The sequence below is a fragment of the Aptenodytes forsteri genome, unplaced genomic scaffold, assembly GCF_000699145.1.
Source record: "Aptenodytes forsteri isolate BGI_AS27 unplaced genomic scaffold, ASM69914v1 Scaffold156, whole genome shotgun sequence".
Classification (NCBI taxonomy): domain Eukaryota; kingdom Metazoa; phylum Chordata; class Aves; order Sphenisciformes; family Spheniscidae; genus Aptenodytes; species Aptenodytes forsteri.
In genome coordinates, this window is record NW_008794166.1 from 826010 (window position 1) to 837668 (window position 11659).

At 48.8% G+C, this 11659-nt stretch overlaps 1 protein-coding gene across 1 annotated transcript in view; it reads right to left on the minus strand.

The window, feature by feature from the left end:
• Positions 1–11659, minus strand: part of RNF123 (ring finger protein 123) — a 53349-nt gene extending 41690 nt beyond the window's left edge. Inside the window, exons 1-10 of the mRNA XM_009281189.2 lie at positions 11612–11659; positions 9147–9340; positions 7998–8082; positions 5346–5425; positions 4421–4518; positions 3201–3255; positions 2791–2876; positions 1938–2024; positions 1340–1407; positions 308–433 (exon numbers count right to left, since the gene is read on the minus strand). Coding sequence (XP_009279464.1) covers positions 308–433; positions 1340–1407; positions 1938–2024; positions 2791–2876; positions 3201–3255; positions 4421–4518; positions 5346–5425; positions 7998–8082; positions 9147–9228 — 767 coding nt within the window. The 5' untranslated portion in view covers positions 9229–9340; positions 11612–11659. The remainder of the gene's footprint in view (positions 1–307; positions 434–1339; positions 1408–1937; positions 2025–2790; positions 2877–3200; positions 3256–4420; positions 4519–5345; positions 5426–7997; positions 8083–9146; positions 9341–11611) is intronic.

Genomic DNA, 11659 nt, shown 5'->3' on the forward strand with positions numbered 1-11659 from the left:
GAGATCTTTGCAGGATCTGAGTGCCTGGGAACAGGCAGCCCCCAACTGCAGCAGTAGCTGCTGATTCAGAGCTGAAAGCAAACCTCATTTCAGAAACTGTCAGGGACCAGCACTGATGTTTGTGTGCCCTACAGTTCTGCTCCAGCTGAGGGATATCTGGTTCTTCTCTCCTTGACCCTGCTCTGAGCACAAGTGCCAACAGAAGAAGTGAATTGCAGTCAGGTATGTATATTCTACAGCCTCCAAGGATGGTCTCAGGACAGGCTCTTCTCCCTTCAGACCTCCTCTCCCCACACCCAAAGGATATCGGAGTGGACGGCTCCCGAAGTTAAAAGCAACGGACTCTTTGAACGAGAGGCTGATTGCAGGGAAGTAAGCCATTCCAGCGCCCCTCGTGATGTTATCAAAAGCGGTTCCCAGAGATATGCCGTTCCTGAAAGAAGGAAAACCCACAAGATTTTAGCCACAGTAGGAGGGTTTTGAGGTCAACTGGGCAATCCAGGTATCCACATTCCCCTCCCAGCAACTTGCCAACACATACGCATCAGTCGGTTGTGCCTCCTGTCACTCTTAACCTGGCACACATGCAAATGTCACAGCTTTGCTGAGCAAGAGCCCTGGGAAGCACAGCAGCACTCCCATTTTCATACAACGGCACAGGAAGGCACTGGAGTCTGCACAATATGTAGAGCCCACTCAGCTTCAAGGGCAACCCAAATCCTTACAAGATAACTAACCAGCAAGACATTTTAAAGGCAGGTGACATTTTTGGCCTCATCCGTTTGATGTTGGTGGAAATAGAAGGATAATGCTCTCAATCTACTCTTCTCTAAAAGATGACATAGAGCATCTAACCGTTTTTAATTCCGCCTGACTTGTCACAGGCTGCAGTTTAGGGCCAGGGAAAAATCTTTATTCTAGCTCATTGTGCACGAGAGTTGGAGGCTGGAGATTTATCAGCCTTTCCACAGCTCCTTGTGAATCTAGGACAGGCAAGGTCTACACTGGCCACAAAAGCAATCAGCGTGGCTCAGCCAACTGTAGTATTAAGCGTCATGAGAGATGCCCTCCCCTAACAAAATCCTAACAAACTTCACACAGACTTTGTAGCTTGAACGTCTTTCTGCCAAATGCTCTCACCTGATCTTAGGAGACTCAACATCCCAACATCCCATTTAGATGGTTTCTGAACACAAAGCAGAAAAGCAAAGGCTGGAACTACCAAGGAACTTAAAGGGGAGAGGGCGGAAATAGGGCTCAGCAACCTTCTGAGCAGTGAGGAAACCTTTACGTTACACACAGACATCAACAAAGCAGGGAACCTGGCAAAGATGCTTACAAGCAGAAAGCAATGGTGCCCTCATCAAGGTCTATCAGACAGCTCACGATGTCTCCTGCTGCCCAAGACTGCAGTAAAGGGAGAGAAAAGGTTAAACATATATCCAGGGCGTTCCCACATCAGAAGAAAGACTGCAACCCAACCAATCCCTTGTGATTCAGGGTTGAAGAAGAGGGAGCTCCTTCTCACAGCAGCTCACACAGCATTCTCAGACACTTCTGTAAGCTGCACATAAGCCACTGATTGGGATCTTTTTTCCCTCCAGCACTAGGAACATGCACAGGATCAAACTTATATTTATCCCAAGACTGCATCATCCTCTGATGTGCCACAGAGAACCAGAGCCTTCCAGAGACCAACAGCAGCACTATGCTGGGAATCAGTCTGGTGGGGCTGCTAAACAAAGCACCCACATAGCATGTCCACCACCCCTAAAGTACAAACAATTGCTGGCACACAGCCTCCCCAAGAGCAGACTGAAGCAGAGAGGACAGCCTGAGGGCATTTCACGGGGCCCAGCACAATCCAGCGAGCAGGAGGAGCCACCTGCTTTCTTCTCCTTACTCTACATCCCATTCCTGGGAGGACAGCTACTCACTTTGCCATAGTTGGTAGTAGTCACGTTCCACTTGCGCACCCTGTTTCCATCATACGCATATGAATCTGGCGTATCTCCAACTCCTTCCTGCACCAAAGTACGAAAGAGGAGACTCAGACCAGACCAAGCATAGAGGATCTCTCTCATTGCAAGAGCGGCTTTAAGGGGGAGACCAGCAGACAGGGAGAGCAGCTGACAGCACACATGCTCTGTCTGGGAAAAACCCTCACTCTAAGAGTGAATCCAATGGCCTGTGATCTTTGGTTCAGAGAAATACACCATTCCCTATTCTTTTTTGGATCAGAAGAATACTGGCATACTACACTTCCAAACTCTGTCAAAGCAGCCCTCCAGGATACCCATCACCTCCCCTCTCATGTGTTGCAGAGTGGCAAGTTAGTGAAACTCTGCAGCTGACATCCCTTCCCAGCATCAAACATCCCACCCGCTGCCTGAGAAGAGCTGGCCTGGGCCTGCCTCTCCTGGGCAAAAAAGCCCCATAGCACCAGCTGCTGAGGGCCATCCTGAGAGACAGGCTGCCAGCACTGCAGACCCACACACTCTCTGGAGAAGTCGCCAGCTGAAAATCAACACATAGCAGTGGCTACATGCAGCAAGAGCACAGCAACGCACCCAGCATGCAAGGCTTTCACACTGTGCACCATTCTGTGAACACAGACCAGAGAGTCTAGTAAAGATTTTTAAAACAGCAGACCGGGTATTTCTAGTGTGTGTGCTGGGCACAAAATGCCAGCAGGGCAGGAGCACAGCACCAATGCGATGCTCCACACTGACCTAAAAAGCAGTGGAGGAACACAGAGCAGCCCTGTGCCATGTGCAGCAGTTACACTACCTCCTGATTAAATCTGCAGTTGAGAGTACACCAGCCAATCTGCATGAGTCCCTGCGAGGAGATGAGCACCTCGTAAATCCATTTCCCTGAAAGAAAAGGAGATGCCATACAGTAAATCCCTGCCGCCTGGCTCATTGTTAGAGAAGCAGAACCTGACACTGCTCCCACAGAAAAGAATGTGGCACACCAAGGAGCTTCGGGACAGCCCCAGCATTCCCCTCCCACCTCTTCACTCCTGCATCGCACAATTCTCCATCCTTCTGACTTCCTGGGAAAGCCAGCGCATGAACTGGGGAAAAGGGGGCTCAAGATCTGGAACTGCAGCATATTCAAGAGCTTTCTAGTTGTGTATCTCTTCACACACTCTTCCCAGGGTCTTTTCTCAAAGCGTTGCCTGCTTTTCTCCTTACCTTTATACACACATGTCGTGGCCCTGATGGAGCCGAAGTTACTGTGGCCAATCACCTAGACCAACAAAGAAAAGATATTTTAAAGTCAGACAAAAGACAGGTTTGCTCAGCCCTACCCATTCCCTCTGTCCTAGCCCTCAAAACCAAAGTGAGATGGAGAGCTATTCACAAGCACAGTGTTGGGAAGAGACAGAACGTCTTCCCCATCCCAGCAGCTGTACTCGGAGCCGACAGGCCCTGGGGAACCATCCAGGTCCTCCCCACAGCTCATCTGTACTTGATAAACCCCAGTGAAGCATGCAGCATGGCAGCAGTACAAGGGCAACGTGGTGACAGACAGGTTCCCAGTGAATTGTGACAGGTATACAAAAGTGACTATTCTATAGGAAAGATGTCTGAATTCAGGGTGTCCAGATTAAAGGCAGGACTGGCAGGTAACATGCTGCCCAGAAAGTGAACCCTGTTAACTCCTGACTTTCTCAATCTCAGGACAGACCATGAAGAGATGAAGGTAGCAACAAGGAATTCACAGGCAAGCCAGTCTGATCCAATGTGAGGGTAAGTTCTAGGTACAGCCAAGGTAAGCTACAGCGGGTGGTTAACGGGAAAGGGGAGACCAGGGCAGCCTCCTCTGCTAGAGGTAAAAAAGCATACATAGATTAAGGAGGGAATGAGCACAGGGGCACGGGATGTGCGTGCTCAGTGAGGGGGTGAAAGGAGTGCAGAAATTCCTGAAGTAGGAAAGGATTAAATTCCAGTGGATTCCTTCAGCTGATTTTCTGCATGAGGAATGTCAGCTAAGGAGCAAGCAGGGAGCCAGTGGAAACAAAGGAGAAAGGAAAGCCTCAGCTTCAGCCTCTCGCCACCATTAGAGAAGACCAGAAGGAAGGAAGGAAGAGGCAGTCTGCTGGAGGGAGGGACAGGAAAGCTGGCTGCTGGCCTTTCCTCTGCTTAGCCAAGCTCTTCAGTGAGCCCCTGGGCCAGGGTAATCCTTTCACTTCCTTGCAGCTCCACTCAGAGCTTGCTGAGCCTTAGGGGTACTGCTAGACCTTTTCCCAGGAAAGGTCATTTCCTCCAGGATCCTGCAGCTTTCTGGGTAGACTCCGTTTACAACACGCTACAAAGCCAGTGACAGGGATGTTATGAAGAACAAACCGAGAAGCCCAAAGTGCTTTTAGTCCCGCAAGACCGTTTTCTGCTGCACCCACCATCACACTCACCCCAAGTAAGTCATCATCGACCAGCAGGAGCCCCTCAAAACCGCTCGTGTGGTCCAACACCACAGTAGAGGGACCAAGCCGGCCCTCTGCTACCTGATCTGAAACAAGAATTGCAGAAAACCTGTTAGGGAAAGTTGTGCAGGATTTAACAGTACACCTGATGAGTGCCTCCAGCTAGACTACAACAGCACCTGGATTCTGCTACAGTGGAGGAAGACTAAAATAGTGTTACCCATGTTAGACCATGAGAACCTCAGGAAAGGATACACCATTGAGATTTAAAAGGAAGTTTTCATAGCAACACACAAGGTCTTAGCTATGCAGCATTCAGGTCATGTTAAGTTTTCCACATTGCCTGAAAATTTTACTTTGGCAAAATTCAAAGACCAAATAAACTCTGGGCCAAATGTTTGGCCAACATATCACGCCTTGATTGCAGCCAGCAAGAAAAATTCTTCTTTTTAGGAGAGGAGCCAGGTTGTATCCTGTCACATCCTGACTCATTCAGGGAAACGGATGCTAGCAAGAATACCGGCAACAGCCTGAGGCCCAAAGTGAATACCTACAGTGGAGACCAGTATGTAAAAATTGTCAACAAGCCTCTGCATTTCCCACTGAGGATGGCACTACACACTGCTGGTCACAGCAATGGCTCTGCATATCATTATCAGTGAAATACCTCCAACATTTGCCCCAAAACAGGTTTTCCAGGCATTTTCGCCTGGAAATATGCCTCCTCCATCTGCAAGCAGACCTGCTCCAGGGCTGAGCCCCTCACAGGCAGGATTTAAAGGTACAATAAATTAGAGGGCAGGAGGGCAGAACAACGCTCACTCAGGAAACTGCCTTTCATGATACAACTTGTCCTCTCAATTAAGCAGCACAAGCAAAAGCACAAATTGGACAGACACTCAGTGTCTCCTACCTCGACTGTCTTCGGAGCCATTCTCCTCTGCTAGCAACCGGTCAAGGTGCTCCTGCAGGTTCTGGAACGTCAGGTGCTTTCTAGGGAATAAACATGCACAGGAGCTCTTCACAAAATTCTGTCTCCAAGTTTTAAAGAGTTGCAGCCCAGACACATGTGTCCGCACAGTCCTGTGCTGTGAGACATGAACGAGGAAGTTCTGTCGATCTGTGTTTCTTGTCATGAATCTCAGGAATTTGCTTCCCAGCGTGTTGGGGCAATGAATGAACCAAGGACCAAATATAGCGTGAACAAGCAAAGTAGTTAACAAAGAATCTTAAAGTTTTCAGTCTGCTCAGAGTATTTTCTGGCAGTAAGAAAACTGTACTGCGGTACAGTGGCAGTAAGAAACCAGCTGTACTACCAACAACTGTGGACCACGACTTTGCTGCAGTCAGCGTCATACAAACATAGCATTAAGTCAGGATTCATTTTTTTCCCCAAGTATTTCATAATACAAAAGAAGAGAGAAGACCACACCAGCAGCTGTAGCAGTTCAGACAAAGGTCAGGCTAGCCCAGCATCCTCTCTCTGACAACAGTCAAAAACATGTCATTTTCATACTGAGGACAAGTCTCTCATGCACCCCCTCTGGGCCACTATTTTAGAGAACTTTCTCATACTGCCCTCCCCTAGTTCTCTCTTTTAAAGGCTAGTTTACTTAGCTGTTCCTTGTAGAAGAGCCATTCCAGACATCTGACTTGCTCTTACCCTTCCTCAAAACCTCTGCAGCTCTAAAATACCCTTTTGGAGTTGGTGAGACCAGAACCACATGATACTCGAGATGAGCGTAAACCACAAATTTATGCAGTGGCATTATGATTTTCCTTATCCTACCTCCCTTTCCTAACAATTCCTAACTTCCTACTTTCTTTTTCTGACTTAGGACTCCCACCCCAATCTCATTCCTACACAGTAAAATTCAGCCCAGGGCCCATCATTTTATGCACTACGTTGAGGCTGTTCCCCTTTCAGTACGTCACTTTGCATTTCCCTACACTGAGTTTCATAGACCATTTCACTATCCAGTCACTATCACAGCCACCTTACCTTTACATTGCTCTAAATAGCTTTGTAACAGCAGCAAACTTTCCCACCTCATGCTCTCTCCCTTTCCAAGTATCCTCCCAAGGATACACGGAACAACACAGGTCGTGTTGCAGGTCTTTGAGGGACCCCAGCAGGACCTCCTTTTGCTGTGAGAGTCGCTAGTTGTTCCTATCCCTGCTTCCCATTTCCAAAGCCATCTGTGGAACAACTTCCCACTTCTCCAGGACCAGGGATTTCCCTAAGACTGTGATGAGAGACCTTTTGAAAGTCTGATTGATGTGAAGATGCACAGAAGTGGAATCAAAGAATCAGTTTTGGTTGTCACGAGAGAGGGTGGCTTCAGCAAAGCAGCTTAATCAGCAGCTAGCATGGAGGAGTTCTGGAAGGAGGTTAGAAGAGCATGAGACAGCCAGAGAGAAGTCTGCAACGAGCTCCTCTATGAGGAATTTGGGCCTCCGAAGACAAGATGTCATACCATAAAAGTTGCTCTCATATGGCAAATGTTATTTTCAAGACCTATTTGACTGCTACTGGGCTTCCTACCAAATAGCCAAGACCAGGGAAAAGGGTGGAAGGCAGGAAAAAAAGAAAGAGAGAGACTAGTCCAACAAACTATCAGTTCTGTGCTTTCAAGTCATTAATCACCAGGCAAAGAAATTAGAAATACTGAAAACCAAAATGCCCGGGCAGATGGAATATTCCAAGGCATGCTGGCAGGAGAGCTCGTGGCAAAGTAACATGACCCACTTTGCCTCCCCCCGGCCATAACCCTAGCTCACCAAGAGCGGAGAGGGCCGAGGGCTATTTTTAGCAGCTCTGAGCTCACATTTGAGCTGGCAGTACTAAGTATAGCCTGTGGAATGTGACCCCAGCCACTCTGCAGCACTGCCAACTAGCAGGAACTACACGCCTGCCTCGCTCTACCACACTCGTACCTGCCCTGAACCTGTCTGACTTCCCTCTGGCAAAAGAGCTAAATGCAAGGGAAATTTTTCTCATCCAAAGTTACAAGTTTCTGGGCTACAAGGTGAAGGAGAACTGAAAACAAATAGAAGAAAACAGACACTAAAGAGGAATTTTGTGTTTGTTTTCCTTTGGTAACTCCTAATAATAAAAGTACCAACAGTTCCACAGCCTGAGAAATGTATGGTATTCTACATATCAATAATAGCCTTGCTTTTAGTTTACAGGGCACTGATGACCAATTTTTCATTACTGTACCCAAAACCTGTGCATTTTGCACCTCCTTACACATAAAGGGGGAACAGGAACAATAAGGTGAATGCCTACTTGCCTATTTATTTCAGAAATATTGCCTAGTGATTTTGTATATGGGGTTTTTCATGCAAAAAATTCTGAAGAATCCTTCCCAGAAAGCCCTGCAATTTGAAAAAGCCATTAAAGGACAAGACCTAGGAGTAATTTCTGTAACAGAGTGCTGCTGCGCTTTTAACAAAGATCACTGTGTGGCACTAAAAGATCTTTCCTTTCACCGCAGTGTTGAATATCTGGGGACTGATACAGCATCGCTTGCCAACTAGTAAATGAGAAGAAGTCCGATACCTGTAAGCAGCTGCAGGCTGGTTCCCATCAGCATTGGTAAAGACACGATGCAGATAATCATTCAGCAGCCTGCTGTTCACGATGCCTTGTGAAAAACAGGAAGGAAATAAGCTTAGGGAGTCAGGAGGTAAACTCAAACACTAATTTCATGTACAAGCAAGAAACTGGTAACTATGGGAAAATGATGTTCAAGTTTGCAGATTAACACAGTGGAAAACGCAGCTTCAAGAAGCCATTCATCGTCTTACTGTCTTCACTAGCAGCCCCAGAGTCCAGCATTACAGGGTGCATCTCCACAACAAGGGCTCTTTCCAATTTGAGCTGCTCTACAATAGCAAATGGGAGGCTATACATACATTGGTCCCCACAGGTGGAACCACATCCTCAGAAATCCTGCTGTACTACTTCCAGATAAAGTAACTTCAAAAGCTGGAGGTGGGAATCCAATTTTATTTCCAAAAAATAAAAATAAAAATCTTATCACTATTGCAATTCTTGATGTCCTATTCATACCTGGGACATTTTAAGTACCTACATCTCTTAACTGCACTAGAAGATGTTGAGACAGAAAGGCTTGCAAGATGCAGTTCATCTCGTCTGACCCACAGCCCTCTTTAATGATGTATGCCTCACTTGAGCTTTCATTGCACAAAACAATCCCTAGTGTCACATTGATGCAGCATGCTTTATTTCTGGGTGCAACACTGCCCTCAAATGCCAGATTTGTGGTCTCATAAGCACACTTCTGCTGGCTTGGTGAGTCCAAGAGAAAACAAGACTACCTAGCAGGTACCAAAATTTCCCAGAAAAGGATTAATCTGAGAACTTGACACGCTGTTCATCCTCGAAGGGGAACTCCCTGAATCAGATGGGACAAAGGCAGGCAACACGACATTCTCCAGCCTCACGAGGCAGGGCAATGTGCCAAAGAAAGGGCACTGTGACATGAGCTTCTGGAGTCCTTAGTGCTACAGGAACGTCCCTCCCAAAATCTCATCTCAGTTCAGGGATTTACTCAGTTTCAGCCCCACCACACCTCACATCTGCAAGGTAACTGCAACTGGAAGGCAGCTGATCTCAAGCGAGGCAAGGGGTGCTCCACCTGATCCACAGTGGTCCTGCTTTTACACGGCACGTACAGGCCCATACCTGTGACCTTGGACTTCTCCGGCTCAGTGCTCAGCCTGTAGTTCTTCCTCGAGAAAGCAGTCCCAGCACCTCTCGACGTCATTCTTCACAGGCACCACTTCCAGAGCGGACATAAGACGGACAGATGCCTAGAACAAAACTTGCTGGGGAGGATGCTGCCTTTAGACTTCTCCCTTTCTTGGAGGTTGATGTACCTGGATTGAACAACAGGGATAAGCCAAAAAACAGCCAGAGTCCTTGTACTAACGACATCATACAAGAGCCCAAAGCCAACTAACTGCCAACCCTGCTCTCAGCCCCACCTGTCCAACAGCTCAAAATCTTCCCAAAGCAGACAAGGCATTAAGCCACACTCCAGACAACCACACAGACCCCACTCCAACCAAAGGCACAGGCAGAACCAAGCCAGAAACACAGGCAACCTTTGCACCGAGTTTGAGCCAGAAGCACTGAGCCAGCACAGGGCTGCAGCTACCACCACTGCCAAACACCACCGAAACCGGCAACCGCACTGCACTTCTACTCGTGTCCTGATGAGACACTTCTGCCTCTCTCTCTCACCCTGTATTCTTTAAGACAGGAATATGCACCTGGTTAATCTTCTGTTTAACAGGTTATTAGATTATTCTGCTATCCGAAACAGAGAGAGAGGGAGGAGGAATGAGACAAATGCAGATGAACCGGACTACAAAAGAATATCATTGACTACAAAGCAAAAGACCCAGCTGTCGGTTTTATAGGGACAAAAGCAGATGCGGGTGGAAGTACACAGAAGTGTTTACTGGTGAAAACCTACCACGAGACTAAAGATTTATGACCCTTCCTGGTACCACTAGAATGCAAAGGATGCTATCAGAGCTGATCTGACATATGCCAGGACAAAAAGAATGAATTCAAGTTGCTAGTTCCATCCAGCTTCAAAATGTTAGGTTACACCCCTCTCCTGTTTCTGATTGCCCCGATAGCCAACCATCACTGGAAGTCTCTCATTCGCTAGACAGCCGTCTGACAAACCGCTTTGTGACACACAGAGCAATAGGAAGATGCAACAGGAGCAAGGGCTGCAGGAATTAAATGCTTGCCGGCAATCTCATACAGAGCAGAAACTAGGGTGAACCCATGAAAAGTTAGTGAACTTGCCAAGTGACGCAAGTGCCACGGCAACTCCACTGGCAGAAGATCACTTGAGCTTCAGCTAGACTTGGGAAAGGATTTCCTAAAGCCCCTTTCCTCAGGGCCACCCCAGCATCCAGCAGTGGAGCAGCACTGCCCAGCGTCCCTCCTGCAGCACTGCCGAGCAAAACCACAGGAACAAAGCAAAAACCAGCCTGGATCAATGGCCCTGAACAAGCTGCATCAAAGACTCAAAACAAGGAATAAAACAATTAAACTATAAACAGAAACACATCACTTACTACCAAAGCAGAGCAGACAGCACAATGTGTACTATCCTAAAAGTACTCTAAACGTGAGAGACATGATTCCACCTCTGTCAGGACAAGTTAAAAACACCCGAGGGTGGCGGGGAGTGCCCCTAGCTCTTCCCAAGGGTGGCTGGCCCGGTACCTGCGCTGCTGAAACAGCCTGAATGCCCAGGCAGAGAGCACAGCATGACCACACTGGCACTGTACGACATGCACTGCTGGCACTGCTGCAGTGCCAGAGTTGTTTTTTTTTCGGTTGGAGCAGATGCTGCTTTCAACAGGTCAGAGAAAGGGCAGAGCAGGGGGACACACATCTGCCCCTTCACTGCTCCCATGTGTGATTCACAAAACTGGCCCCAGCAGCTCCGGCAAAGACACCCAGCTCTGAGCCAGGCCACAGGCTAAACTCCCTTCTCTGGGCAACGGCAAGGCAAGCAGCTTCCAGCAGACCGGCAGAATAAACACGGGGGAAGCCAGATCTCAAATTGAGCCGACTGGAGGAGGCTGAGAAGCTGGGCCAGCAAACACAGCTTTGTCCGGCAGCTGCTGACCAAGCCCTCCCGCTCTTGCCAGGGCAGCAGGGATGAAGCCGGCAGGGAGACAGCCAGGCAGCAGAGGCCCATGCACCGCTCGGAAAAGTGCTCTGCGTTAATCACAAGCGCAGGTCTCTGTGGCACCCACAACCTGGCAGCACCCCCAAAACAGAAATACCGGGCAGCATTGCCCAAATCCAGGAACCGACCCTAAAACCAGGCACATCCCACAGCCGGTAACACCCCCGAAGGTGGCGGCATGCCGCAAGCCTAGCAACACCCCAAACCCAGAGACACCCCCTAAACTGGGCAGCACTCCTTGCAGCCATAGACACCCCCCCAAAACCCGGAGGCACCCTCCATGCCCACAAACACCCCCAAACCCGAGGGCGTCCCTACACCTGCCCACAACCCCCAAAGCCCAGAAACCCCCACCAGGCGCGGAAGCACCCCCCAATCGGACGCCTCCCCCCCAAAACCGGACGACACTCCCCGAGACCGGCCGCACCCCTGAGACCCCCCTGCCCGGCCCTTGGCCCCGCGGCGGTAGGGGCAG